At 36.1% G+C, this 26784-nt stretch overlaps 1 protein-coding gene across 2 annotated transcripts in view; it reads left to right on the top strand.

Moving 5' to 3' along the window:
* Positions 1–20303, top strand: part of SUGCT (succinyl-CoA:glutarate-CoA transferase) — a 360863-nt gene extending 340560 nt beyond the window's left edge. For both annotated transcript variants that reach the window (XM_072412171.1, XM_072412169.1), the window contains one exon: positions 19980–20303. In XM_072412171.1, coding sequence (XP_072268272.1) covers positions 19980–20143 — 164 coding nt within the window. In that variant the 3' untranslated portion in view covers positions 20144–20303. The remainder of the gene's footprint in view (positions 1–19979) is intronic.
* The last annotated feature ends 6481 nt before the right edge of the window (positions 20304–26784 follow it).

The raw sequence follows: 26784 nt of genomic DNA, 5'->3' as shown, positions 1-26784 counted from the left end.
GCCATACTGAATTTTCCATTTTTTGCAGTTGAAGATTGCAGTGTCTGCATATTGCAATAAAAAAGTCATTTTTTATATCATTAAATTACAAAATGCGTAGAGTTACCTTTTAAGTCTAACCTAACCATGATTCATTTGTTAAATTACTGTTTGACCACTTTAGGTAGGGCCAAAGGTATCAAAAAAATTGGATCTATCCTGGATATTGACATGAACAGATATTAAATGTAAACTTTGTTTCCTTTAAAGAATTAAATTAAAACATTATTGCATAACAATCACAGTTACTATAACTGATGGGATAAGTCATATTTGCCAGTATATTGTGCTCAATGTCTGGCTTGTCTAGTCATGTTTATGTCCTTGGTGACCGGCACAGATGCAGCAGCCTTACTTTGCTTCGTTTTACACTGGAGACTAAACCTAAACCTTAAACTTCTTGCATACCATAGGAAGTCATCAAGTTAGAAAAGGTTCAGCGCTTTTATTGTTACACCTTTTCCTACACATAGATTTGTGCAGCAGGTGCTGTATGTTCCAGTCCAGGGTCATTTAATGTTTTACAACATCCCAATGGCTTTCATAGTAAAAATATTGTTATAAGCCTGTGTTTTCTTACAGACAGGTATGTCCTGTGGTTACTAATTTGTAAAATTAAAATCTTCATTGTTTCTCTTTTCATACTGTTTTGCGTTCGAAAATGTAAGTCAAACATTGAAATAAAATATTTTTATGAAGTGATTCACCACAACAAAAGCTTGTTTTTTTTCACTTTCAATTCAATTTTGCTTCATTTTTATCAGAGTCCAGGGTCCTGTTCTCCCTGTGTTACTAGATTCAGATACTTCATGCTGTGTTGCAAATGAATGAAAAGATATAAAACAGATGATGGTTTGACCTGTACATTAAGGTAAAGAAGACTGTACTGCTAACCCTCCTCCCCTCACACACACGCACTACAAGAATATTTTCTTTTTCAATAATAATGTAAATATTTGATTTCAAATTCTTTGAGCATACTTGCCCATAGCTTGGAATAAAGCAAACCTTTGCTTTGTTAAAAAATAAACTTAAATTATAAATTATAATAAACAGTTTTATAAATCAATAGTTAAATATACTGATGCTGCAAACCATGGATATTGCATGTTCAGCTGAGGTTTGGCTACTCAGTTGTACTTTTAGGTGTCCTAATTATATATTCTGAAGTTATCACGTTATATAGTGTTGTAGAAGAGAGCTTTGTGAAATAATTTTAATTAATTGTAAAAGGAGTTATGTTTGTCTTGTGTTATGGTGTTATCCTATGCAGGTGCTTGAAATATGTAATAATAGAGATTAGAAATAAAGAAGAAGGCCTCTTTTGACAGAAGTTTGCCTTTTAGCCCCAACATAGCAAGAATCTTAGATAGTGAAGATTTGACTCCCATATACCTCAATCGAGTTTGACGGTAGGTTCAAGATCACTTAAGATCAAATATCCACTAAAACGAACACATCCTCCCATCTCTAATCTTGTACCAGCTGACATAAATTTTATATCTCGACATTTCATCAGGGTTGATTAGGACCAAAAGAACAATTATATTTCATATTACATTTTTTATTTATTGTAATTTGGGTTATTAATGTTCATTTTTGAATATCTGTTCAATCATTTATACCTTTCATTTTATCTGTCTTGTCCTATGATTGTCAAGCTAGTATATAGAAGACCAATCCAAAAATGATTTAGTCATCTTCACCATCTTCAGAATGTTAGCCTGTTGACATTTTCAGATTCCCATATTTCCTAAAATAAAATGTAGTTTATATACCTTCTATATGTATCCTAAAAGCAGTATGAAGTGATGTCACAAATTTTTAGAAGATAATGAGACTCCACCTCAGAAGAGATTTACAAAAGCCTTCAGTATGGAATAAGAAAAGTAAAGGACTTTATTTGTACAGTTTATGAAGTGAAAACACATTTAGAAAACGCCATTACCCATATGTTTCTACATTATAATCAGATGTCTTTATGGATCTGTGTAAATCCTATCCTTCGGCTGCTCTGGTAATATTAGAAACATTTCACTTTTATTAGAGGCATTGTCCATAAATATTTATGGAAATAAAAAAGCTGTCAAAATAAAGTGGAATGCTTTTTGCCACATGTGTTCTAAAGAGGTTTTCAATGTTTCTTGCAATCCCCAGCTTAGCACACTTTAAAGCACATTTTTTGTAATAGTACATTCTGAGCACTGGGTCTCTTATTGTAAATTACTCCTTTTCATTACAGTAATTAGCTGATTACCTGGCGTTGCCCGGGTATTTATTTATTGCAATCTTATATTATACAGGAAAAGGAACCAAATAAAGCTATAGTAATTTTCTTGTCTACTGTGTTGTTTCATTTCTTTGCCTTTGATTGCACTCGGCAATCGACTCGGCAAACTCCTTCAGAGTTTGAAGGAGACCAAAAAAAAGTATGTAAAAATATAAGCAAATAGCACACTGTCACGGAGCAATACATACATACATGCAAGTGTCGAGTCTAGAAGTCTAGTCGAGTCTAGAAATTTTGGTTTAAATGTCTTGATGCGTTTCTTAGTGATGACATACAAACATACATACATTCAAATATAGCTCTGACATATAGCACATCACTGTACAAAGATGGCTGGTGCACTCACATCTCAGTCTCAGTCATATGCATGACAAGTTTGGTTGAAATGTCTCCCTGCAGTTTCAGGTGGTGGTGGAACATACACGCATACATACACCCATACACACATCCATACATACATACATACATACAATTTATATATATAGATTTATATATATCAGTCTCTGTACAGAGAAACTGACACTCCAATGTCCCCCACAGTCACACACTATTAATATACATTTATATACCTCTGACATATACCACAGTGCTGTACGAAGATCAGCGGTGTCATATGTCCGGCAAGTTTGGTTGAAATGTCTTGATGCTTTTCCAAGTGATAGTGGAACATAGAAGTTTGGTTGAAATGTCTCCATGCGTTTCTTAGTGATCACCAAATATTGCTCTGACATATAGCACAGCTGCACAAAGATCAGCAGTGCATTCACATGAGTCTGAGTGATATGTCTAGCAAGTTTGGTTTAAATGTCTCTATATGTTTTCGAGTGATGGTGGAACATACACACACACACATACATACATAGATCCAATTTTATAGATATTTATACTGCACATAGTATATTTGTGCGAGCTCCAATAGCATGTGATTCTCCGGCTGGTCACATAGGTTGTTTTTGGCATGGTACTGGAGTTGCCTTTGGCATAAACTACTAGATGGCAAAATACATAATTTTGCTAGTCTCCAGATCTATAATTTTTTTTTGCTTTGTTTCCTATTTACTGATTTATTTATTACTGAGCAACTAAACTATACATATAGGTTCCTGCAGGAGGTTTGCTTTTAATGAAGTCAATACCGTTAAGTTTGATATTGTCCCTGTGACTGACAAGTAGGTTATCTCTTCTTCTAGTAATTCCTAAGTTCTATGCCAGAAATGATGATCACAAAACAATTCCTATTATGGTATAGAGGCAATAAACCTTACACTGGACTTTGGAAGATGTATAAGATTTTTAATGTTTTTGCCCAGTTATAAAATGTATGCATTCAAAGACACACTAAAACCATATTAATTTATTTAAATAATATCTCTTGATACTAAGAACTGCTTTTATCTGTAATGAAGGAAGGACTTAGTGAGACTTTTATTTCCCTGAATACTTTTTTCTTAATAACAGTAATTGGCTGTCCATGTATATTACTAAATGTATTGTGTTTGTCTGCTTTATAAGTTTTTTTAATGAATTATGGACTTTTGTGTGATGTATACAATATACCAAAGTGGATACAAAAATATAGCTTTTCCCCATATCTTTATTTACCATTTACAATGAAAAACCATTGTAATAAAAAGACTAAAAATACTACAAAAGGGTAAAACTTAGCTCTACACTAAAAACAGACAAACAAAAAAGTGAGCTTGAAAAGTTCTTTGTAACATAAAGCACACTGATAACTGGCACAATGAGTTACTTTGAAGTCCACTCGAAAGTAATACTTTTAAAGTGAACATTCCATGAAAAATGAAAGATCCACTTCCTTGCCAGTCTCCTTTCAAGCAAGAAAAAAAGTGATAAAAACAACTTTTAAAAATAAAGATTTAACGAAAAAGATAAAATGTTCCTGGAATTCCGCTTCCTAGAGGCATGAGTGATATCACTATGTTCCACTGCTGCCTTTTGCTAGACACACAAATCCTGTGATAATATATCCACTGCAAAAGTGCACAGGATTTCTAGTGCCCAAGAAGCTTATTGATGTCACTCAGACCTCCTGGTAGCCAGGACCAAGGTGAGTATTTTTTTTTTTTTTTTTGCGTAGTCCTTATTTTTAAGATGTTATTTTGTGTGTTTTTGGCATCATTTTCAAGACATCTTTTGCATATATCTTCTGAAGAGTATTTGTTCATTCCTATATTTGTTATTCAGATGCAATCATTAAAACACAAGTAATATTTATATATAATGTGTTTACATACAGTAAATACAATCACAGTATGTGTGTATGTTATCTAAAATAGCTGAATTTCAGCAAGCAAGAACTGCCAAACCGCTTTTAAAATATTGGTATGTAAACATTTAGATGCTTTAATGGCAGTTAAAAGAGTACTTTAAACCACATTTCAGATTTCAGGTATGCCCCCAATCCAATCTTGCTTAGCAAATTCAAGCTGAAGATTTGAGTAAAGCTAGCTTTTCAGTATCAGGCTTGCCTTAAACCGGTGCAATATTCCCCAGAACTCCCAGCAGTATCCTGCTATATTTAGTGCTTTATCTGGTCTGCCCAAGAGGGACAAAATCAAGGCTAAAGAGGTAAAAGCTATTATTCCTTCTGACCAAGTCACACGATAATACATTCCTGAATTTTGAAAAAAAGCTGCATCCATTTGGGCATGCATGGCATTAGGAAACTGGGAACACCTATGAAAAACACCCTTGTTCCAGCCCAGGTCAATAGCTGATTAGGCAGAGACATGTAAAATATATGTCAACCCCATGATTAATGGAAAGGCAGATGTAGACGAGGCAGCTGTGCATATCAAGAGATTGCCACATGGGATCCAACTCACTATCTTTATCCACAGGTGCAGGTCCAATGTTTCCTGTATTTAGTTGCCTCAAATCGTTAAAAATAGAAAATATATCCAGAAGCACTCAATACATCCTTTATTCAGCACATATAACAAGGGTTAAAACATTTAAACTACATTATCTGGCTAAGGACTGTTAACATTTTTTTACAAACTTTTAAAAAATGTGTTTGGATATATATCTTCCCTATCTTCCACAGCTAAGTTAGGTAGGAAAGTCATTGGATTATAGGAAAGGAATGAAGCATTCATCTTCAAGTGAGCAGTAGTAGGTCCTTTATTTCAGTTGTGACATTCAAGTAATTAACAAGCACTTTTCAAGCTGGGAAATTAGTTTATCTGTTGCCCACCGACGGTATGTAGACTAACATTTATTTGCATGATGCCGTATGCTCTAGAAATCTTTATCTGCATTTACACTTTGATAGCTAGCAGTTGATAGTGTGCACTGGCACTGGCCAATGTTTTCTATTCAGTGACTGACAGCCATTGCATGCTGTGCGCCACCGCAGTATCCCACACGGCTTAATATGTCCAGCAATGTCACTTGTAGCAACAAGTAGAATAAAGAAATAGCAGCCCCTGCTTCCCCTTAGCTGTGCAGTCTGATGTATTTTATTGGCATCCCCAGCACACAATCTGAGGCTGTGCACAGCTAAAGGGGACTTTAGAGGCAGATTGGTTCCTGTCATTGTTATTGGCTGCTGGGCTATTATAGCCTCTCTGGTAGCATTCACCAGTGCCTGTGGTAGTGTTACACTGGCCTAACTTGCTGCTGGTGTGCAATTCGTCTGATTTACTGTTGCTGACCTTGCCTGAATCTGACCCTGTGAGTGTATGCTGCCTGGACCGACCTTTGCCTGTGACCCCGTATTCTGGACTTGTCTCTGTGGAAATCTTGGTACTGCATTATCTGTGGGCTCCTGGTCCTCTGTCAGCATTTTCCCAGACGCCATCCCTTGCGTCCTAAGTCCTGGGGGCCACTGTGTGCTAGGAAATGCAACCAGTCTTCTGAGGCTGAGCGGGGGCTTGCTAAAGGCGAACAGTGCTGTGTTAGGGGGACTGGTGTCTGGTAAGTACTTTTGCTGGATCAGGGCCTTACACTAAAAAATAACAAGGGATTTTTATTGAAATAGTGTAAAAAAAAGTCTTTTAAGTTAAATTTGGCTAGTGTATTGGAGTTAATGGGCTGTTGCGAGGTCTTGGTACATTTTTCCTTAACAGTAGTAATAGCACTTTTTATTACTTATGATCCCAATGAAATAGTGCAACATACAGCTCATTGTTATTGAACCATAGTAAACTTTTCCCATGTTGTTATTACAGTATATAAAACAAGAAGGGTGTCAAAGTGGGTTCATATGGAAAAAATGACCAGAAATTACCAATGCTAATAAAAATAAAATGCATTTTACTTTGAAATAATATGTGTATCTTAGATTTAAGATTACATAATTTCTCCTTCTATTCACACATTTATATAATCTGGAGTTTTGAGATTGAAGTCATGCAGGGAGGAGACTCTGCAATTACTTAGCGAGAATCTTCTGTTATGTCATTTGGAGTATTCTTATTTATATAGATCCCCAAGTGTCAGAAAAAATAAGTACTTAAAAGCTGATGGAAGGAAAACATGAAGACATAGCAGGCAGATGTTTTGCTCAGCTGTTTTTAGGTGAGAAAATTAGAATGGGGAGAGAATGACAAACTTTTAACATGTATTTTCCTTCCTGTTTCTAAGCTTATTGTTCATTTCCTGTTGTGAACTGCTTGATAATATGTATTATAGTTTCTTTACTTTGAAAGATATTACATGAGTATATATGGAAATTCAGCCAATAACTATATTTTGTCAAAAAATTTTTGGCTTTAAATTTTTTATATCAATGTAGCTAAACCCAAAACCAAAAATGTAATGTATTGCAGCTTGTAAGTTCTTAGATACATAGGCTATGTTTTATTTTATCCTGGTGTTCCAGTAGCACATTTTTTTGTGCAAGGGTAACATCACTCCAGTATCCACTGTATCTATGGATGGAGCCATGACTGTCACACAGGCCTTCATTTGCTCATTAGCATTGAATTGATAGAACAACAATTGTACACAAAAAGATGTCTCTAAAAGTAGCTAAAATGAGGCTTAAAACACATAGGCTCCATTCACCCCTGGCTGTTCTGCTGCACGTGCTGAGATGTATTATAGTGTTCTTTAATTTGTGTATTGCATCAAGACATTTGGCTGACAGAGCACAACAGCTAAATGTAATGCATTTGCATGCATTGTCATTCTTCATGATGTCTGTTCACTGGATGCCTATTGGTTTAGTGCTGGGGGTGTCAAACTATGGCCTGCAGGCTAAATATGGCCCACAACGTCCTTTTTTTTTGCCTCCAAAGGAATCCTAAATATGATTTGCAGCTGGCCTGCTGATGCACTGAATTAGTGCCGCTACTACAATTCCCGGCATCACTTACGTCTATAGACCAGCAGCCTCCCTGCCTATGCATGGCCCCGCATTAGATTGTTTTATAGACGCAGGGAATTTTGTAGTAGTGGTGCTATTTCAGTGAAGAGGGAGTTCCAGCATAACATAACATTAGGCCCCACATTGGACTGTTTTCTTGACGCAGGGAATTGTAGTAGCGGTGCTTTTTTAGTTTCAGGTTTGGCCGCAACTTTGTCTAAATTTTGGCCCACTGTGTATTCGAGTTTGACACCCCTGGTTTGGTGTATTAGACTGCATAAATGATTATATGTAACAGGAAACCTATTCAGAAAAAAATTTAGGCTGCCTTAATTTACATCTTCTTCAAAAAACCTGGTTGCCTTGCTGCCATGCTACTCCAGTGCCTTAAATACATTGATTTTTAATTGCTGTCATTATAAAGACATACAGATCAGAGATTCTGACTTTGCTACATGCTTTTTTAGGTGAGTGACTCAGAATGTGTTGAAGTAATTTGAAGAAAGCCAAATGACTACTATTGCCAGCCTCCATATCAGCTTCACTGATGGAAGCTCTTCAGCCTTTGCAAGCATTAACCCTCCTAGCGGTAACCCCGAGTGTGACTCGGGGTAGAAAAAAATTGCTGAAAGCGGTAACCCCGAGTCACACTCGGGGTATGTAAACCTATGGGAAGGTAAGTAAATACAGCCTTACCTGATCCACCGGCGTCCCACGTCGTCCATTGCCGCAATCTCTGTCCTTTTCCTTCTTCCTCTGGCCGGCTTCTGCACCTGATTAGTAACCGGGGGAGTTCCCAGTGACGTTGGTGCATGTGTATGTTGCCGGCAGGGCGGGAAATTCAAAATCCATTTGTATTGCATTCAATACAAAATAACTGTATTGAATGCAATACATTGGATTTATATGTGTAAAAGCAGTACATTGTTTTCAAGAACATTATTTTACAGTATATATAATAGTATGAGTATAATATGTATTTTTTTTAAAAATTAAAAAAAAAATTAAAACATTTTTTTTAAATATATAGATTTTTTAATTTATTCAATTTATTATTTATAATTATATTATAATATTATAATATATTATATTATATTTATATATAATTATATTATTTTTTACATGATTTTGTGTTTCAAACTTTATTATACTCATTCTATTATATTATACAGTAAAATAAATTTTCATGAAAAACAATGTACCGCTTTTAGACATATAAAACCGGAAAGAAATGAACCGCTAGGGAGGTTAATAAATCAGGCTCAGTCTTTCAGGATAAACCTAGAACCATCCACCAACTCATGGATTCAAGGATGAGTACAGCTTGCAGCCACCACCGTTCAAATGTATTCGCTGCAGGTTTTTTGTCTAGTTACTTCAGAAACATAGATTTTAGTATTGTAAACTGCTGCTTATTGAATAACTTTTTTAAGAAAAAGATTGTGCTGTATACAGGTCTACAAGGGCAGTGGTTGCCAATTTTGGTGGTCTGTGGCTCTGGCTGGTATGCCCCGATCGCAGGCTCAGGGTGGCGGGCGGGTTCTGGCATCATGATGTAACTGTGGGGAAAGTGTCTTCCCCTTTGAGTGACACACTGCTCTCCGCGCATGCGTGGTACAACTTTATGGTATGTCTACATAAGCTTGTGCACAAACCAACTATTGTGGACACTAACTGGCAGGATATTATAGAATAGTTGGAGGAAGCCAAAATACTTAGCTTTGGAAGGTTGCATAGTATATTTACTTCCTTTCTGTTTCTTAACAAGACAAGTGGCAATTAGGCACCACCTAGCAAGCGTTATTTCTGAACTTCTATTACTGGTATATGCTAATGTTGCAGGAATCGAATTGTGGCGCATTTCATCCTTCTATATTATCATTATTATTAATAATTTATATATCACCATTATTTATATATCTCCATCCTCTGTGGCACTGTACAGTACAATACATTGTACAATCGATTGTGCAAGCCTTGTAAATTGTACATAGAGGTGGAATAAAGATTCCAGATTACTTCAAGTACTTTGAACAAGTAAAAATCTATTTTTGATAGGATTCTTGATTTCTTTAGGCTTGGTCTACATGGACATTTCCCCAGTTTTTAACCTGAGGCTTTACAAGCCCATGTTTGAAATTCCAATGCATCTCAGTGGGCTAGTCTACACCAGGGCATTTTCTTGAGGCATAATACACGTTTTTGAGCATAATAGATAATCCTTGCAACGTTAAATCGCAGGGTTAATGCTGGAAAACGTTACAGGTTTGATGGATCACCCAGCTTCACTGATGAAAGCTCCCCAGCCTTGCCAAGCATTATTAAATCCGGCTCAGTCTATTAGGATAAACCTAGAAACAATATTCATGGATTCATGATTCATGGATGATGAGTACAGCTCACAGCCACCACCGTTGTCTTGCTAGTGAGATGAGAAGTTTTATGCTAGTAGGTCAATAAAAATAGTAATTTACAGTTACACATGCGACATTTAGTTTAAAGCATGATTCTGGGTACAAAAATTGTCACTAATTATATTTATGAGATGGCACAAAAGATAAAAGTACTTTTTATCTGCACCAAATGAATTTGCAAACGTTTACCTTGTAAAAATCATCACTGCTGAGAGCAGAGCTGTGACATAATTGAAATAGCTCACTCACTGAAGTCTTCTTGCAAAAAACTACAGGAGTGAGGAAGATACAGATCAATTTGACAACAATGCCTTTACTCCTGATGCCAAAATATACCAATTATTCTTTTCATTGTATTTATCACACAAGGATGCAATTATAAAACACATTTCCATACAAAACTACAAATGTTTGTTTCTCTCATTTTTTTTTTGTTTTTTTTATTTTTAATTTTCTTCTCTAATGTTTTTTTATCTATATTTTAATATTCTCTAATTTTTTAAATGTAAGGACAAACTTTACCAAAAGCAAAACAATATATTAACATTTCTTAGGTTATGTCTGTAAAAAAAACAGGATCTGATATTCCCTATAAGACGTTTGGAGATCACTAAATCATAGCAGCAGGTAATATTAATATTATTATTACACAGTATTTATATAGCGCCATCATATTACGCAGCTTTTTACAAAATCAATAGTCATGTCACTGCTATCCCTCATAGGGGCTCACAATCGAATGTCCTTACTATAGTCATATGTTTTTAGTACAGTCTAAGGTCAATTTTGGGGGTAAGCCAATTAACCTAATTGCATGTTTTTGGAATGTGGGAGGAAACCCACATAAACATACAAACTCCATGCAGATAGTGTCTTGGCTAAAGCCTAAAGTACACACGTACAATAATTGTCGTTAGAAAAAGAATGACTAACGACAGATCAACAAATATGCACGATTATTTGAACGATCGTATTGTGCACAATTCTGTACATGCTGTAACGATTCGATCATTCAAATATAATCCACCAATAGTGTACACACGCTAGATACGATCATTTGAACGATGCAGGAAGTGACATGTAAAGGAGAAAGTGTACTGCAGAACAATCCACGATCACTGAATGATCGTACACACAAAAGATTGCAAACAATCGTCGTTCAATCAGATTCGCCGGGACAGTCATTCATTTCCACAATTCCATTCATTTCGACAATCCTCGTTCATCGGCGTCGTTGTGCACTTTTTTGTTAACGATTATTAAGCGAACGGTCATTAGTCGTTCGTTTCCAATGATAATTATTGCACGTGTGTACGCAGCCTAAGACTCAACCTGGAGCCTGGTGCTGCAAAGTCCAGAGGGCTAATCTCTGAACCGCTGTGCTTTTTATCAGTTCTTTTTCAAACTGAACACCAGTAGTTCATTGTGCATTCACAGTTGTGTGTACTGCATACTTTTCAAACATTTCTGGCCAGAAATTCACTGTATGCAAATACATTTAAGATGACTTCTTTTCAACCAATACTTTACACTCAATTATGTCATTTTTAATATTCAATCCTCTGTGGTATGATTCTAAATGAATGCACTATATTAGTTGCTTTAATTTTGAATTTAGATTGGCCTTCAGATGTAATAAAAATGAAAAAGGGAATACAAAAAGCATATAAATTTTCAAACAAACAGAACCAAATTTTTGCAATACTTACACTTGTTTACTTTTTGAAAGGTATTTCAAGAATGAAACATATCATTGAGCTCTCATCTTCCTTATTATCCAGACTGCAGACACATACCATAGATAATGTGATCCAGGTTAGGTGAACTAATTTGGCAGGTCCCCATCCTCTGCTCCACGTACTATCTTCAAGTTAACTTTAATTTAGATATAGAAGCCATGAAAGCTTGGGGTCTGATTTTTTAAAGCTCTTCAAGACTGGGAAGATATACTGGATCATGAGAGAACCTGTGTGATCCAATAAACTGGAAATGGATTTCTGAAAAATCATTTGTTTATAGTTGACAAATGTTTTTAGTCCTGGAATGGATCCATTCCAGGTTTGATGGATCACTCAGGTTCTCCCATGATAGTATATCTTCTCCAGACTTGAAGAGCTTTAATAAATCAGGCCTATTCTTTCAACCACAATCCATAACTTTAAAATTGCTAATGGTTGAGTACTCTTTTCCTGCCCACTCTTTTCCTGTGACTCTTTTCCAGTGGGTATCATAGTGGATAAACAACAAGCATGAGCATTGGCACATCATGGCAGGAATGACTGTAAGCCACACATTCTCTAATCCCAATAATGATCAGGTTTTTTTTATTTGTTATGTGCTAACCTAGGTGAAATTCTTGCCACAAGTGCGATGGCCAAGTAATATTGACGAACAAGAAGGTCCATGGACATAATGTGCCGGTATGGAGGTGCAAAAGAAAGGGTTGCCAGTCTGTTCAATCAGTAACAAAGGGGAACAAATTCTTCCATTACACTGATTTGAACAGAAGACTCCACTGTAATTTGAAGCTCTGTGAAATGTTAGAGCTAGTTTACCTCTGGAGCATCCGAATGCCAATGGAAGAAGAAAAGCTTACTGCTAGAACCACAAATACTGTGGTTGACTGGTTCAATTACTGTCGGGAAGCCTGCACCGAAATGGTATCTGTCCCTAGGAGAGGAAAGCTGAATATTACACCATTCACTATAGGTGCACTATAGTAGGAATCACACTATAGTATCACACTATAGTGGTAGGAATCACACTATAGTAGCACCGCAAAATGTGTCTAAAGGCAAGACAGTGCCAACTTGCCTAGCCTGAGATGTAATAAAATGTACTGAAGGATCAACTTTACACAATATGAAACAACTCAGTAATAACATATGTAGCCACTGAAAGCCACTGACCACAGGAAAAAGAAAATATGGTAAGACAGTTTCTACTTGCCAAGTTTATCACTAACACATCACTCTAACTCCTTGAGCCAGGACCAACACATCAACTGTAAAAAACAAACTGACTAGTGAAATATTGATTACAGGTTGCAGCTTGGAGGGAATCAGATTGTTACACCAATCCAGGCTGGTGCATGGCATTGGTGTTAAAAGTGGCTGCACTAACAATACCCACAATGGTGTTAGGCAGCAGTTATAAGCCCCACAATGCATAATGCTGTTCCTGTGCACATCATGTCCTGATGATGTTACTGCCACATACATGTGTGGTACAGGGATACTACACTGAATATGCTGACAATTATCACTGACAAAAGCGGTCCAAATGACTGGAGCATCCTAATGGGGCCCACTACTGGGTAATCCTGACAGAGGATCCTGCTTGTCTGTTGGGCCAGTTACAGGTCGTACTATAGAAAATGCCTGAACAGTGGCAATTTGGATGCAGAGAAAGAAAACACAAAACACACTAAGATTCAAGTGGAAATACACATGACTCTTGTATTTAGACAATAGCTTCTTATTCTGGAGTTAAAATTTAAGACATTCTCTTAACAGTAGACTGTTTTTCAACTTTATTCAAGAATGCTAAATCCAGTCAAAGAAAGAATTTCTGTGTCTGTCTAAAATGTCTAAAATGAAACATGTTAGGGTATTTCCCTTATGAACTTGAACGTTGTTGTTTCCTGACTAATTCTTTGCCATATAGATTACTTTTTTAGTCTGGTTTACTACTGGTGCTGCACTGTGGAATAAAGAGAGAAACCACATTTAAAAAAAAATGCATCTTTTAGATACAATGTATTCAAGCGTTGTCTTGTGGGAGTCCTGAAAAATGCGTTACATATTTACCACATGTGGACATGGGTAGTCGTGCTTTCCTGGAAGGAATGTGACAATGTGACTTGAAAGAGTCATTTAGGAATGAGGAACTGGCAATCTCTGCTGGAGAAGCCATGTGAGGAATGCAGGCTTGAAAGAAAGTGCAGGCTGTATGTTGTTCCATGGAAGCCCATGCCCCTGAAGGCAGTGCATTGGGAGATACTGGAAAAGATTTGTAAAGGAAACTTGGCACAGTATGTTTGTACACATGTTTTGACATTATTTAAGGAATTCAAGGATTTTGCCACAGACTTTGAATAGCAACATTTGCAATTATCATTTCGACCTTTACCATCTGCTTCAGATATTGAATAATGCTTTTTTGTCAACTAGAGTAAACATTTCTTCTTACAGTAAAAGTTTGTAGCATGCTTTACACCAACCAGACACTGGCTTTGGTATAATTTTTGAATCAATATCTCTGTACCATGCCAGAGATTTTAATCTAAAGACATGGAACTTATATAGTTTGGAGTCTCTGTGTAGCACCTAGTAACAACCTTGTTCAATAAAAAGTTAAAACCCAACAAGACTAAGGTTGTGAGTACTGGTGTATCTTGGTGGACACTTGTTGCAAGAAACTGCATTTCCCAAGCTGTTTTCATCATTTTTCAGTAGCAGAGGATCATTATGTTTCTGAACTTCAAAGCAAAACCCAATTGCCACAGAAGACCAGTAAGCCAAGGGGAAGCTTCATGTATCTTTATACTAACAAACTGAAAAAACATATTAGGTGTGGTAAGGCTGCTATTATTTGGTAAGTTTACTTTGCAATCTTTTCCTGAACGTGTTTAGTAAAAAAAAAATACTTTGAAAATAATTCCCTGTATCTAACTTAATTTTCCAGTTTATTATCAGACATAACTGAATAGATATTTCCTATCATAATTCATGTAAAGGTAGTTGATTCCTTGAAATCTTGCAGTGAAACCAAATTTTCTGCGAGTTGCTTTCTGTCAGTGCTTACTTTAAACGTTATACCATACTAAAATGATGAGGTTCTTTAAAACATTACATGTTATTAATGAACCTAAAAGTGTATCAAAAATGTGTGTTTTAATAACTTAAAAACCTAACATAGTAAGCAGTCCTCAATCAGAGGTTTTCTTAAGGCTACGAGGTTCCACAAAAACCCATTTAAAAGACTATCATATAATTGACTCCATCTGTCCTGCAGGCTGCCTGCAATCAAACTGGTATTTAAAATTATTAAAGATGTGTATTGTCAAAGTAAGAAAGTATGATAACTACTTGTTCAATTATGTACTTGACTTCTTAACCGTTGTAGTTGTATTAAACTATTCCAGAAACACCTTAGGGGTATATTACATGTAATACTTTAGATAGGTTTCCCCTAAAAACAGCTGAGTGCACTAAATGTCTACTTTTGCATATTTAAGAATATCCACATAACATACCAAAGAAACATTAGTATCTCTCTATCGCTCCTTGGAGTGTGCAGGTCAGTTCCTATGATTGTGCATTTGCACACATTGTGACAGTGTCATACCAAGGAATTATGGCTCCATATTGCAATAGATTCCCCTTAACATCTCAAGATTTATAGTATAAGGATCAGGGTATACAAGGAACTCCCCAGCAGCACTTCATACTACATGCTATTAAGGAGTTGTGATAAATGAAGGCAGATTGCTAGCTGCTTTAAAACAATAGCAGTTATCTGTAGCCAGACAATTTAACCTATGACCATTGCATACACATTTATTTACAGGTAACTGTGTGTCCAGTCATAATTAATGTTCTATTCATGTATCTAACCTTCATGATTTTCTAAGATATGTATTGCACTAAAAAACAACTTTCTGAATGCAGTCAACCCAAAACTATTTTAGTTTATGGTAGATGCTGGAGAGATAAACAATCTGAAAATATCTTACACCTCTGGTTAACTCTACAATATCTGCTATTTGGCAATTAAAGGTTTCTCCTTAATGTTAATGTTTATTATATAATATAGGTAACTGAAATAATGTTCTTGACACATACAAAGGTACAGTCATGCGAAAAAGAAATTACACCCTATTTTAATTCTAGGGACGTTTAACATTTTGTGTAAAACAATACACAACAGATTCCACTGTGCCATTTTCTATTTACCAAAAATCAAGCCAACATTGAGAAGCCATGTGTGTAAAACTAAAACCTAGGAGCTTTTTGAAACTAAAAAAGTACACACCTATGATTTTTTTTAGCTTGCAGAACCACCTTTGGCAGCAATAATTCAATTTCTATTCAATTTCTGTATATATCCATATGAATTTATCAGTCTCTCATGTCATTGTGGAGGAATTTTTGCAACATTGATTCAGTTCATTGAAGTTTGTGGGCATTAGATTGTGCATGACTAGGAATTATTTTCCTATTTCAAGTATTGTGTTGTTGATTTTGCTGGTGTACTTGGAATCATTGTCCGACCTAGTTTTGTCTAAGCTTTAGTTTTCGCACAGATGACTTTAAATTTGACTCCAGAATCATCACCTCTACACCACCATGATTGACAGCTGGTAAAAAAGCTTGTGCTAATATTCTGTGTTTGGTTTTCACCAAACATTGCGCTCTGCATTATGCCCAAAAATCTCCAATTTGGTTTTGACCTTGGATATGCTGTGATGTCCACTCCTTGGAAAATTAGCAGCTGTCTTGAATGTTTTTCCAGTAAACTTACTGTAGAATAAAAAACTTAAATTGTTTGGAATTGGCTTTTAAATTTAGATTAATGAGCAGCAACAATTGCTTCTCAAGGATCATTGCTAATGCATTTGATTAGCAGCACCTGGCTGCTACTTATCCACCTAACTTATATGGAAGGATAAATATGCATGTTTCTTCTGGGTATTGAAATAAACTTTGTTCAATAAATAATGACATGGTGTACTATGTCATATGATGTTTTTCACCTTAGGTTGTATCTACCCATCTGAGGTTGTATTTTAAGACCTGACAGGAACCAGATGATTTTTTTAGTATGACCCGACATGTAAGACCATAGAATACAAAGAGGTGAGACACATAGGGAGCTGTGGCAAAAAAGGGAGGGAGGTAGAGGATGTGAATATCTTTACCCAGAGATGTTTTTTTCATATTGGTTTAACTTTGTAAACTAACATGAATTTGATTAGAACCTACCATTATATGTAGATGAAATGTGATCAAATTAGAAGGTAAATAGCAATCACTGTGATCAAATGTCCTTATTTAATGTGTACCTATAGTGATCTGTTGGTTAGTAGGCTATATGGCTATATTATTCAAAAATGGACTTCAAGTCAGTGCTTTTGCCCACTCCCTCTTGAATTCATCTACTTCATTTCCCTCACTGCCAGTCAAAGGCAATCACTGTGGTGACCAATCTAGAATCTAGATAGTTGATAGTAGGGTAAAATACCTAGTATTTAACAGCACTCATACGTTTTAATGAACAAGCCAGTTCATTGGCCTTCTGGATCAAGTTTCTGAAGGTTTCTTCTTTTCCAGACTTCATTAGAATTTTGCTTAAAGCTAGGTTTTTATTATATATTTATTATGTACTTTTCTCATTTATGTACATATGAGTGTATTTTAGGAACACTGTGAACTTGTTTTTCCCAATGGTAAATATCAAAATAGCAGTATGCAACAAACAAGAAAAAAACTTACTTCACAAAATGTTAAATTCTGTTAAATCTTTAATAAAGACCAGATCTTTCTCCCCTATTTTAGGCTTCTGTATGCCTAAATTGTGTTGTTTAAAGAGAGGGGTCACCTAAAAATGAAAGTCTTTAACAAGATTTGCTTTCCAATTAAATACTTGAAATACTGGTCTTTTCTATTATAAAAGAGAAGTCTTTCACTGTAACAGGACTTATTCTTGATTACATCAACAATATTCATGACTTCAGGGAAAGAGCTCTATCATGGGGGTTCTCACAAACAACGTTGTTTTATACCGTGGTATGACTGTAAAACATATTTTGGAGAAACCACAGGAGCTTTCGTTAAGTTATTGCTTTGCTGTCTAGGCTGCTTTACAAAGGTGTTCTCTGTTTACCATAAGCATTACTTACTGCCACAGAAACAACATGTTCAGTATTTTGTTGAATAGAATCAAGTATGTGAACACATAATTTATTGCCTACTGCCTAATATAGCCATAGATAGTAGTCATCCCTTGCTCCCATAATCTGCAGATCCATACTAACGTTTACTGATATCCTTTCACGATGTATTTTGTTTCACACAAAAAGCTTTAAAATAATTAGACTGATAGCATTAATAACCCCACAAACCATGAAACCTTCTCCATGAAAATACTCGTAGGTGATTAGCTCTGTAGACATTTGACTTGGCAGCATCTGGCCAATATGCCACAGGCAAACATTTTACCCCATTTTAAGTAACCTCAAAAGCCAAGTGCACATTATCCCAGCTATGTTGCTGGACAAACTTTTTTTTTTTGCAGAGATCTAACCAAAAAAGACTTCATTATAAATGTCTGCCCTTCAATAAATCACTAAGGCTGTGTGCACACGTCCAATGGTTCTCATCTGATAATCGTTGTCCATGGTCCGAACGACCACGGATCCAAGGATGATGGACGACAAACTATCTTAATGGAAGTGAAGGGGAGAGAGCGCAGCGGGGTGCCACTCCATCGTTCTCCCCCTCCCCTCTCTATAGAGCAGAACCATGCTGTATGTACAAAACTTGTTCATGTATCGTGCAGTCATTAGTCGCTGGAAAGGATAGTGAAAAAATCCTTTCCAATGACAATTATTGCATGTGTGTATGTAGCCTAAGACACGTTTCAGCTAAATTAAAAAAACAAACAAATGTTAACCTCTGTGAGTGATCTAAAATTCAAAGAAAAAGAAGCTGTGTCATGAAACGTGAATATAATCCAGAACATGAGTACATTAACATGAAAGTGGTTCAAACAGAGGAAATTCTGTGTTTTAGACTAGTCAAGTCAAATACTTCACATCAGTTTTATTAAAAATGCTCTAGTGTGATATAAAGCAGACTGTTCAAAAAGAAATTCCAAAATATACATGAACCAAGGAAGATTTGCAAATATAAATTAGTTGATTAGTAGTAGATGATAATATTAGTTAACATGGTTGTCTAAACCATTGTTGTTTATAATATTTATTTGTCGTTATACCTCAGATCACACTTTGAGGGTCATGCATAAAGAAAAACACAAAACTACCAAGCTTGAATTTACATTCCCTGACCCTCCTACCCTAGCTATCCCTAGCACAAATAACTCACCCACTCCCAGCTTGCCCTCTGAATGAATGAGATTGTGATCTCACTGGTTCCTCCTGTTGACCTACGACTGAAGCAGTGTTGTTTCTTGGCTGTATACTGGCCCTGACACTTCAATACTTTGAGTCACTTATCTTTAACAAACATACAGATCAACCTTCTGACCGACATTTCTGATCTGGGTACTTGTTGTGGGTTGGTGACTCAGTAAGTAATAAAGTGCATACATTGGTAGCAGTAGCCAATGAACTTGCATTAAGTTTGTCAATAGCACCCAAGTATTTGTTTCATAATTTGTTCATTTTTAAAGAGTTCCAAAAACTCTGCCGTTTTGTTGCTGTGTAAAAGCCATTGGTAATTATTTTGTACTCACCTGTGTAAGTAGAAGAAGAAGAAAGTAAGGAGAAGTATGGAGCATCTGAACACTTTACAGAAGGCTGAGTGGCTAATACTTGGGCCTGAGTGCCTAATATCTAGGGCTGAACAGTTTTACATGCTCAGGAGGTAGATGAGCTTTGTTGTTCTGCTTTATCAGAACTGCTGATTTGCTTCTTTCTCAGTTTCTTCCTTCACCAAAATGAGTTGTGCTATACAGTACATATATGCAAAAGGTAGGCGGTAAGTCAAATTTAGATATATAGACTACTTTTAATAAAATAAGAAGGGTGTAATAAATACACAACAAAACTACAAAGGAGCTTTATGTCTGCCAGGGGTTTAGCTGTGGCAAGAAAGCAGACTCACATAACAATATGTCTTGAGCAATGACCTAAAAGTTTTCCTTTTTCCCATAGGTCCTGCTGTAAGATTCAACAGCTTCAACTTGTCAGATCCGCAACCGCCTCCTGTTTTGGGCCAACACACTGCTGAGGTCCTGAAAAATGTACTTGGTTATGAAGATGACTACATTGCTGAACTAATACAAGCCAAGACTATATCTCAGAATACTGTTAATTGACAGCAAAATTTCTTAGTAAAAGAATTACTTAGTACTTCTCTGCAACATGTTTTATAAATGTCATAATTGACAAAATGACAAACATTATTTTTTCAACAAATATACCGCAAAAATGTTAATAAAAATGCATATGAAATGTAATAAAAAACAGCATACTTTATCCTTGGAGTGGTCTTAATTTAGAATAAAGGGTTTTTATTTTTGTAATATAATCAAAAATTGGAGACTAAGGATATGTACACACTTCAGATGATTCTCAACCGATTATCGTTTCAAGGCTAGTATCAGACGAAAATCTGATGTGTGTACAGCGGCCATCTGATGTCGTTCCTGAATCTGTCCTGGCGGATCCGAACAACTGTAATGCAATGGAAGGGTAGAGAGTGCAGCGGGTGCCGCTCTCTCGTTATCTTCCCTTCCCATAGAGCAGAACGGCGCTGTATGTACAGCGCTCATTCATGCATCTTTCAGTTTTTTGTCATTGGAAAGGATCATGAAATATTCTTTCCAATGACAAAACAGTTGCTAATCTTCTCATGTAACTGGTGGATAATTATATTTTTTTAGTTTGGTACACTGTTTTGGGATTCCTAAATTTGCACAGTTGTTGACTGTGGCCTGTAAAAGAAACACTTTCAGAGAAAAACATTACTAGTGCAGAAGTTCCCTGTAAGAATGTTGTATAGTAGCCAAATTGAGCATATTGGCATAGTGAGCATAATGGCAAAATTGTGAATCAGATCAAATCTGGATAAGTCACTCAAAAATCCTCCTGGATTCAGAAATTCTGAGTTGGAATTTAAAGTTTTAAAATTAGCCATACTATACTTGTCAATAACAATAGATAAGGCCAATTAGGGTCACTTGGCTGCTGAAGCTGCCAGCCAAAATCTTGCTGTGTCCCCTGTGCTGTTCCAGCAGTCAAGGCTTCAACGACACAGACATTAATAAGTTTCTAAAATTGACAATACTGCAACGAGAAAAATTTCCCAGGATACCATTGAATGGTACTTAAAAGAAGATCATCGAGGGTGAGGTGGACTTTACTTTTTTTATTACTACGTTTTGTTAGCTACTATTTGACCTTACCTTTTATGTGCTTATTTAGTGGATGGTCACCCACCTGCACTTATTGTTAAAAGCAAGTCTTTATTGTTCACTCATAAAAACAGATGCGGATACCAAATTCATATCAGAACTCATCATGTCAGGTTTCCAGGTGTAAGTGGGTGACATCACCATGTTCCTTATTTATCAGCACATTTACCAGAGAGGCTGCCATATTTCTTAGAGCTGCTCTATTTTAAAGTCTGTTATATCTACAATTTCTCTTTAAAGACCTCAGAAAATGCCCTTTTAGGATTTTGAATAGAAACTTCAGTAACTGACAATTGGTGTTTACTCTAAAAGTATTCCAGTCCATTGGCTTTCTATTAGGCATAATCTAACAATTTTGCAAAATATATGTAAATCTACATGGTAATATTCACTTTCAACACTTTTCAAGGTGACTAAAGCATCATCTATCACCTCCGCCCAAGGAAGAGGTGTGCACCCAGTCTAGTGTCACCCCAAATAATGACAGCTTTCTGAAATGCCTAATACAAACTGGTTAAACTGTGTGCTAACCTCAAGGTCATGCCGACCTTGTGCAGATAGAATAGATGCTCGAGCAGCCATAAAAGAAATAAGCTGTAATACAAATCAACACCTTTAAAATGCATGTTTTGTCTTTAATGTTGGAAGGGATAATCTGTAGATTGGGTTTACAATGTATGTATATAAAGGTTTGCTGTCAAATAACCAATGCCAGACACAATGTTTCTGATTTTTTTAAAGCTATTCAACACTGAAGATGGTAGACTGTTATGGGAGAACCTGGATGATCCATAAAACCTGGAATGGATTTGATAAAAATTACTTGCTAATATACAATCTTTAACTATAGTTTGCAAATACTTTCAATCTTGGACCAGATCCATCCCATGTTTGCTGCCTCACATAAGTAATCCTATGATATTTTAACTTCTCCAGCATTTGAGAGCTTTAATAAATCAGGTCCAATGAGATAGTCTAGGGATTTGTACTGGATTTTTATATTCTTAGATAATAAAATGTTGGTATTTTTGAATGTTGTATTTATACCAAAATTATTTCTTGCTGTGATAAAAGAACTTTCTCTCCGTTGATCCCGGAGACAACTTTTAGCACCTCCTAATATTCATCTGTTGGGTCTGAATTTAAAGTGGAACAATGAAAAATTGTGAACGGGCAGTATTTTTATTGCAGAAAGATCAGGCGATGAAAAAAATACCTGCCAGTTGACTATTTTTTTGCACAGCTCAGTGCCAGGATATGCAAGGCTGCAGGGACTCAATGAACGCCCATGTGCAGGAGTCATCCTGCCATGGGCAGTCAATATGTCTGAAGATCCAACACCCTGAAGAAGATCCAAAGGAAGCTTTTGTTCTGTTGGCTATCAATTATCTTTTTAATAAAATGATTCTTTATGCATAACTTGCTAATAGAGGTTGGTGTATATATTTATTTTGATTCTTTACTTAGTAAGCACATTTGTTCTTTACAACCCCTATTTATTGGACAGCACTGCATAATGAGTGAACAATATAATTTGACTTTAATTCCTCACCCACTGGAACAGGTAAATCAATTCCCTTTTATTTAAACCGAAAGCATTGTGGTTTAAAATTTCATTTGTATTTTCTGCTTTATTAAGTTAATGAGCAAGATGTTGGAGTCAGTGATTTATTCTAAACAAGAAACTGCACTTTGAGCCTACAATCTTTTATTTTAATCTGTAAAATAAACAAAAGCTTTAACAATATAGTGTCATTGTAACTCTGGATCCATTACCCAGTTTTGTTGTGTAAATATTTGCTTTACATTTTGTTTCTATGGCAATTTAGGATTGTGCTGTAGAAAACAAGCCCAATTTAAACTTTTTTTATTGACTGCTAAAAGAAGAACTTAAATTCAGACTTAATGACTTGGGAAGTGAATGAGCCTTTTTGCACTAGTAACTAGTATTGCAGTCTGCATGGCACCAACTATAGACTGATTTATAAATAAAATAGAAACAAAGTAACAAATTAATGACTTTTTTCCTTATATTTTACACACGTCTGGCTGTGCTCAGTATAGAAAATACAGTAACATCATTCATCATTTCCATCTTGCAGATCTTGCAATTTGAATTTCTTTGTAGGCACCTAATTGTATGCTGACTATTTACAATATTTTATGGCAACATATCGTATATGCAGATAAATGCAGTAGTGTCAATAAAACACTACTAATCTTGGCATTTTACCAAACACATATTCACATTATTATAAATGCCTATGTTCATTTACTCTGTATAGAACTGTACAGACATAATTTAAACTAACTTTTTTTTGGCCTTTAAAATACATTTCTCTTGTACTTTCTTGCTCTTTCACATTAGTGCATTGTGCTGATATATATAAATAAAATTTGTCTAATTTGTCCAATAAATTTGTCTAAAGAAAGTGCCAGTGCGTTCACTGAGAAAAAAAGCCATATATATATATATATATATATATATATATATATATATAGGGCTTTTTTTCTCAGTGAACGCACTGGCACTTTCTTTAGACAAATTTTCCAAGTCCAAGGCTGTGAAGGGGAACAGCTGTCAGTGAAAATACAGGTTGTAAATACAGGCTGTGCATGCGTGCTTCAATCCTGGACAGTGGCTGAGCAGCCTAAGTGCTTGGGAAGTGTCATCACCCGCAGTGTGAGCTGCGTGACCTGTGACAACATTTGAGGAGGGCCAGTCATTTAAATGTGCCTGACAATTTCCCACCCACACAGTGATTCAGAGCATTCTGCTTACGGTGCAGTGATACATGCCGGCTGGGCTGCAGAAAAGGTAAAGGAGAATTACAACTATTTCCCCCAGAGTGTGTCGGACAGTGACTGGACTCTAGAGGATTAACAAGATGTGAGTTCTGGTTCCTTTTTTCTTACAATAAAAGCACCGTGTGTATATATATATATATATATATATATATATATATATATACATACACAGCCATAGCGGCGATAGTAAGACCCTATCTGGAATATTAGTGTCTCCCCCAAGCCAGGGTTCCATGGCATGAGGAAGAGGTAGCCACACTGCAACCTTACCACCAACCTGAACACATCCTTGAAGTTTTGTAAACTTTAAGAAGCACCACACCCCACAGACAATTGGCAGTACCCTAATGTTCATTGCCATGAGAGTGGCCCCCAGGGGCTCCCAAACATGTGAACTCAATTTGGTGACCTTAATCTTGGAATAGCCTCTCTTAATGTGAAAATATCACTGAATATTGCTGGGATTTTATGCTTGTGCAACTTGTTACTTGTAGAGGGCTTAAATTTGGTTTAGTAGCAGTTCTCGGGGTCCCCCATGTACCCTATGTACCTCTATGACAATCAGTAAAGAAGATAATGAGGATTTTGACATGCTGCTGCTGCTGCTGGGATTATTACACAGTACAAGGTGGGCAGGGACCAGCTCCCTCTGCTGGCAGGACTATCTCGATAGAGAAACATAGGAGATGTGAACGCCCCATCCCCCGCAAAACAACAAGCAAGGAGGGAATAAGCAAAGGGCCAAATCTCACAGGGCCATAGGTTGGGCACCCTTGCTCTAGAGCTTGGGACTGGTGATCAGAAAGATCAATGCAACATTATTTTTAATATGTATTAGGACAGCTTCTATTTGGTGTGGCATTTTTTTTTGTTGAGACAAACTGGCAGGTACTGGTACTTAAAAAAAAAATATGGCAAAATTCATCATTTAAGGGCTAGTATACATGGCTATTTAAGATATGTTTGTTATGTGTCAAAAGGAAGCTACAAAGTAATCTCTAAGGACCTATTCAGGGCAGAAAACTTTAGGCACACTACATTAGGAGGGCCATTGAAAATTAATAGACTGTAATGCACCCCAATGCACTATTAAAGCTGCATTTCATGAAATGCAATACACATCTTACATTTTGTTGTGATATAACTTAGGAAGTGTTGAGGTGCCCAAATGAATAGCACTGCAATGTACAAATCCATAAATGGAGCACTATCACACATTGGGACTCATTTATTAAAACTGTCCAAGACTTGGGAAGATAGATCCAGGGTGGTCCAGCAAACTTGGAATGTATTTCTTTAAAATATTTGCTATTAGTTGGCAGTTGTGTGTACATGTCTAAAGTCTGTGTACATCAGACCCTATGGCTTGATAATCTCGTCTCTATAGAACATTATTTTGTAATATTATTGCTTAAAGCAGAAGTAAACTAAAAACACCAAAAACTCACATCTTTACTTTTGCAGATCCGTTGATCCCTCTGGAGGTTTTCTTGATCAGATCCCATGTCATCCTGGAATGATGCCTTTGTTGTGGCGCAGAGGCCCTCCTTCCAAATATGTCACCTCTGCACATGGCGAGATTGGGTGACATAGTCTGTGGTAGATGAGGAAAATCTCTCAATGTGCATGCATTAGATAGGCATTTTCTTTTTTCCCATTGAAGAAAAAGCTCCTTCTGCGCAAGGGTGTTGCAGTAAAAAAAAAAAAAAAAGAATTATATGGAGTGCATTCATCTACTGCTGTACTTTAAGTATACATTATTAATTATACCATTTCTATGACCTAGTGCATCTTGTGATTTTATTTATTTATTACCAAATGACTCATATCCTCAGAGATCACATAAGCAAAATATTTCCCCTTTTATTCATTTTAAACAGAGAAACAGCCACACTGCGGATTTATGGCATGGTATTTATAGAACTGTGTTTGCTGACAATGCTAATAACAATGTAACTATTAAAATATCTGTCACCTATCACAAGCTTCCCCACACTAGTTTATTTAGAAACAGACTGGGTTAGGTAAGGTCTTCTGAGACTCTGTAAGTTAAAGAATGTTAATTTATACAACATTCGCACAATGTATCACTATCAGCAGAACAGTTGCTGGCAAAAATACTTGACTGCTTTAATGAAAGAAAAATACCTTCCAGTGTTATTAATGAAAATTTTAAGCAACCACCACCAAATGTGGTTATTGTTTGATATGATTAATAGTGAGGCTTTCAGGCATATATTTAGTTCATATTTTAAATAGTTCTTGTGAAAAGTAATGGGAAAATGATGAAATACTGAGAACAAAAATGCTGGCAAATGTCATTGCCTTAGCACTAATCTTTGGATTTTTTGACATGTAGCTTTCTAAATATTAATGGCTGCCAGTTGGGCTGGATGATGGTGCAAACAGTATGCTTGCCTCCTGCTGCTTCTGCTCAGGTAGCCCAGTCTTTGCCAGTCTGCAACCAGCCTCACCCCTTATCCTACTGCAATTACAGGAATATGAAAAATGCAGGACAGGGAAAGGATATTTACTGGAAACTATGGTTAAAAATTGTAAGCTCTTCAGGACAGGATCCTCCCCTCCTGTGTCACTGTCTGTATTTGTCTGTCATTTGCAAACCCTATTTTATTTTAAGTGTGCTGTGTAATATGTTGGTGCTATATAAATACTGTGTATTATTAATATTAATATTAATTACTATTATTATTATTATTAATAATACTAATAATAAT

The sequence above is a fragment of the Pyxicephalus adspersus genome, chromosome 5 (genome assembly GCF_032062135.1).
Source record: "Pyxicephalus adspersus chromosome 5, UCB_Pads_2.0, whole genome shotgun sequence".
NCBI lineage: Eukaryota > Metazoa > Chordata > Amphibia > Anura > Pyxicephalidae > Pyxicephalus > Pyxicephalus adspersus.
This window is presented reverse-complemented; position numbering and strand designations above follow the sequence as displayed.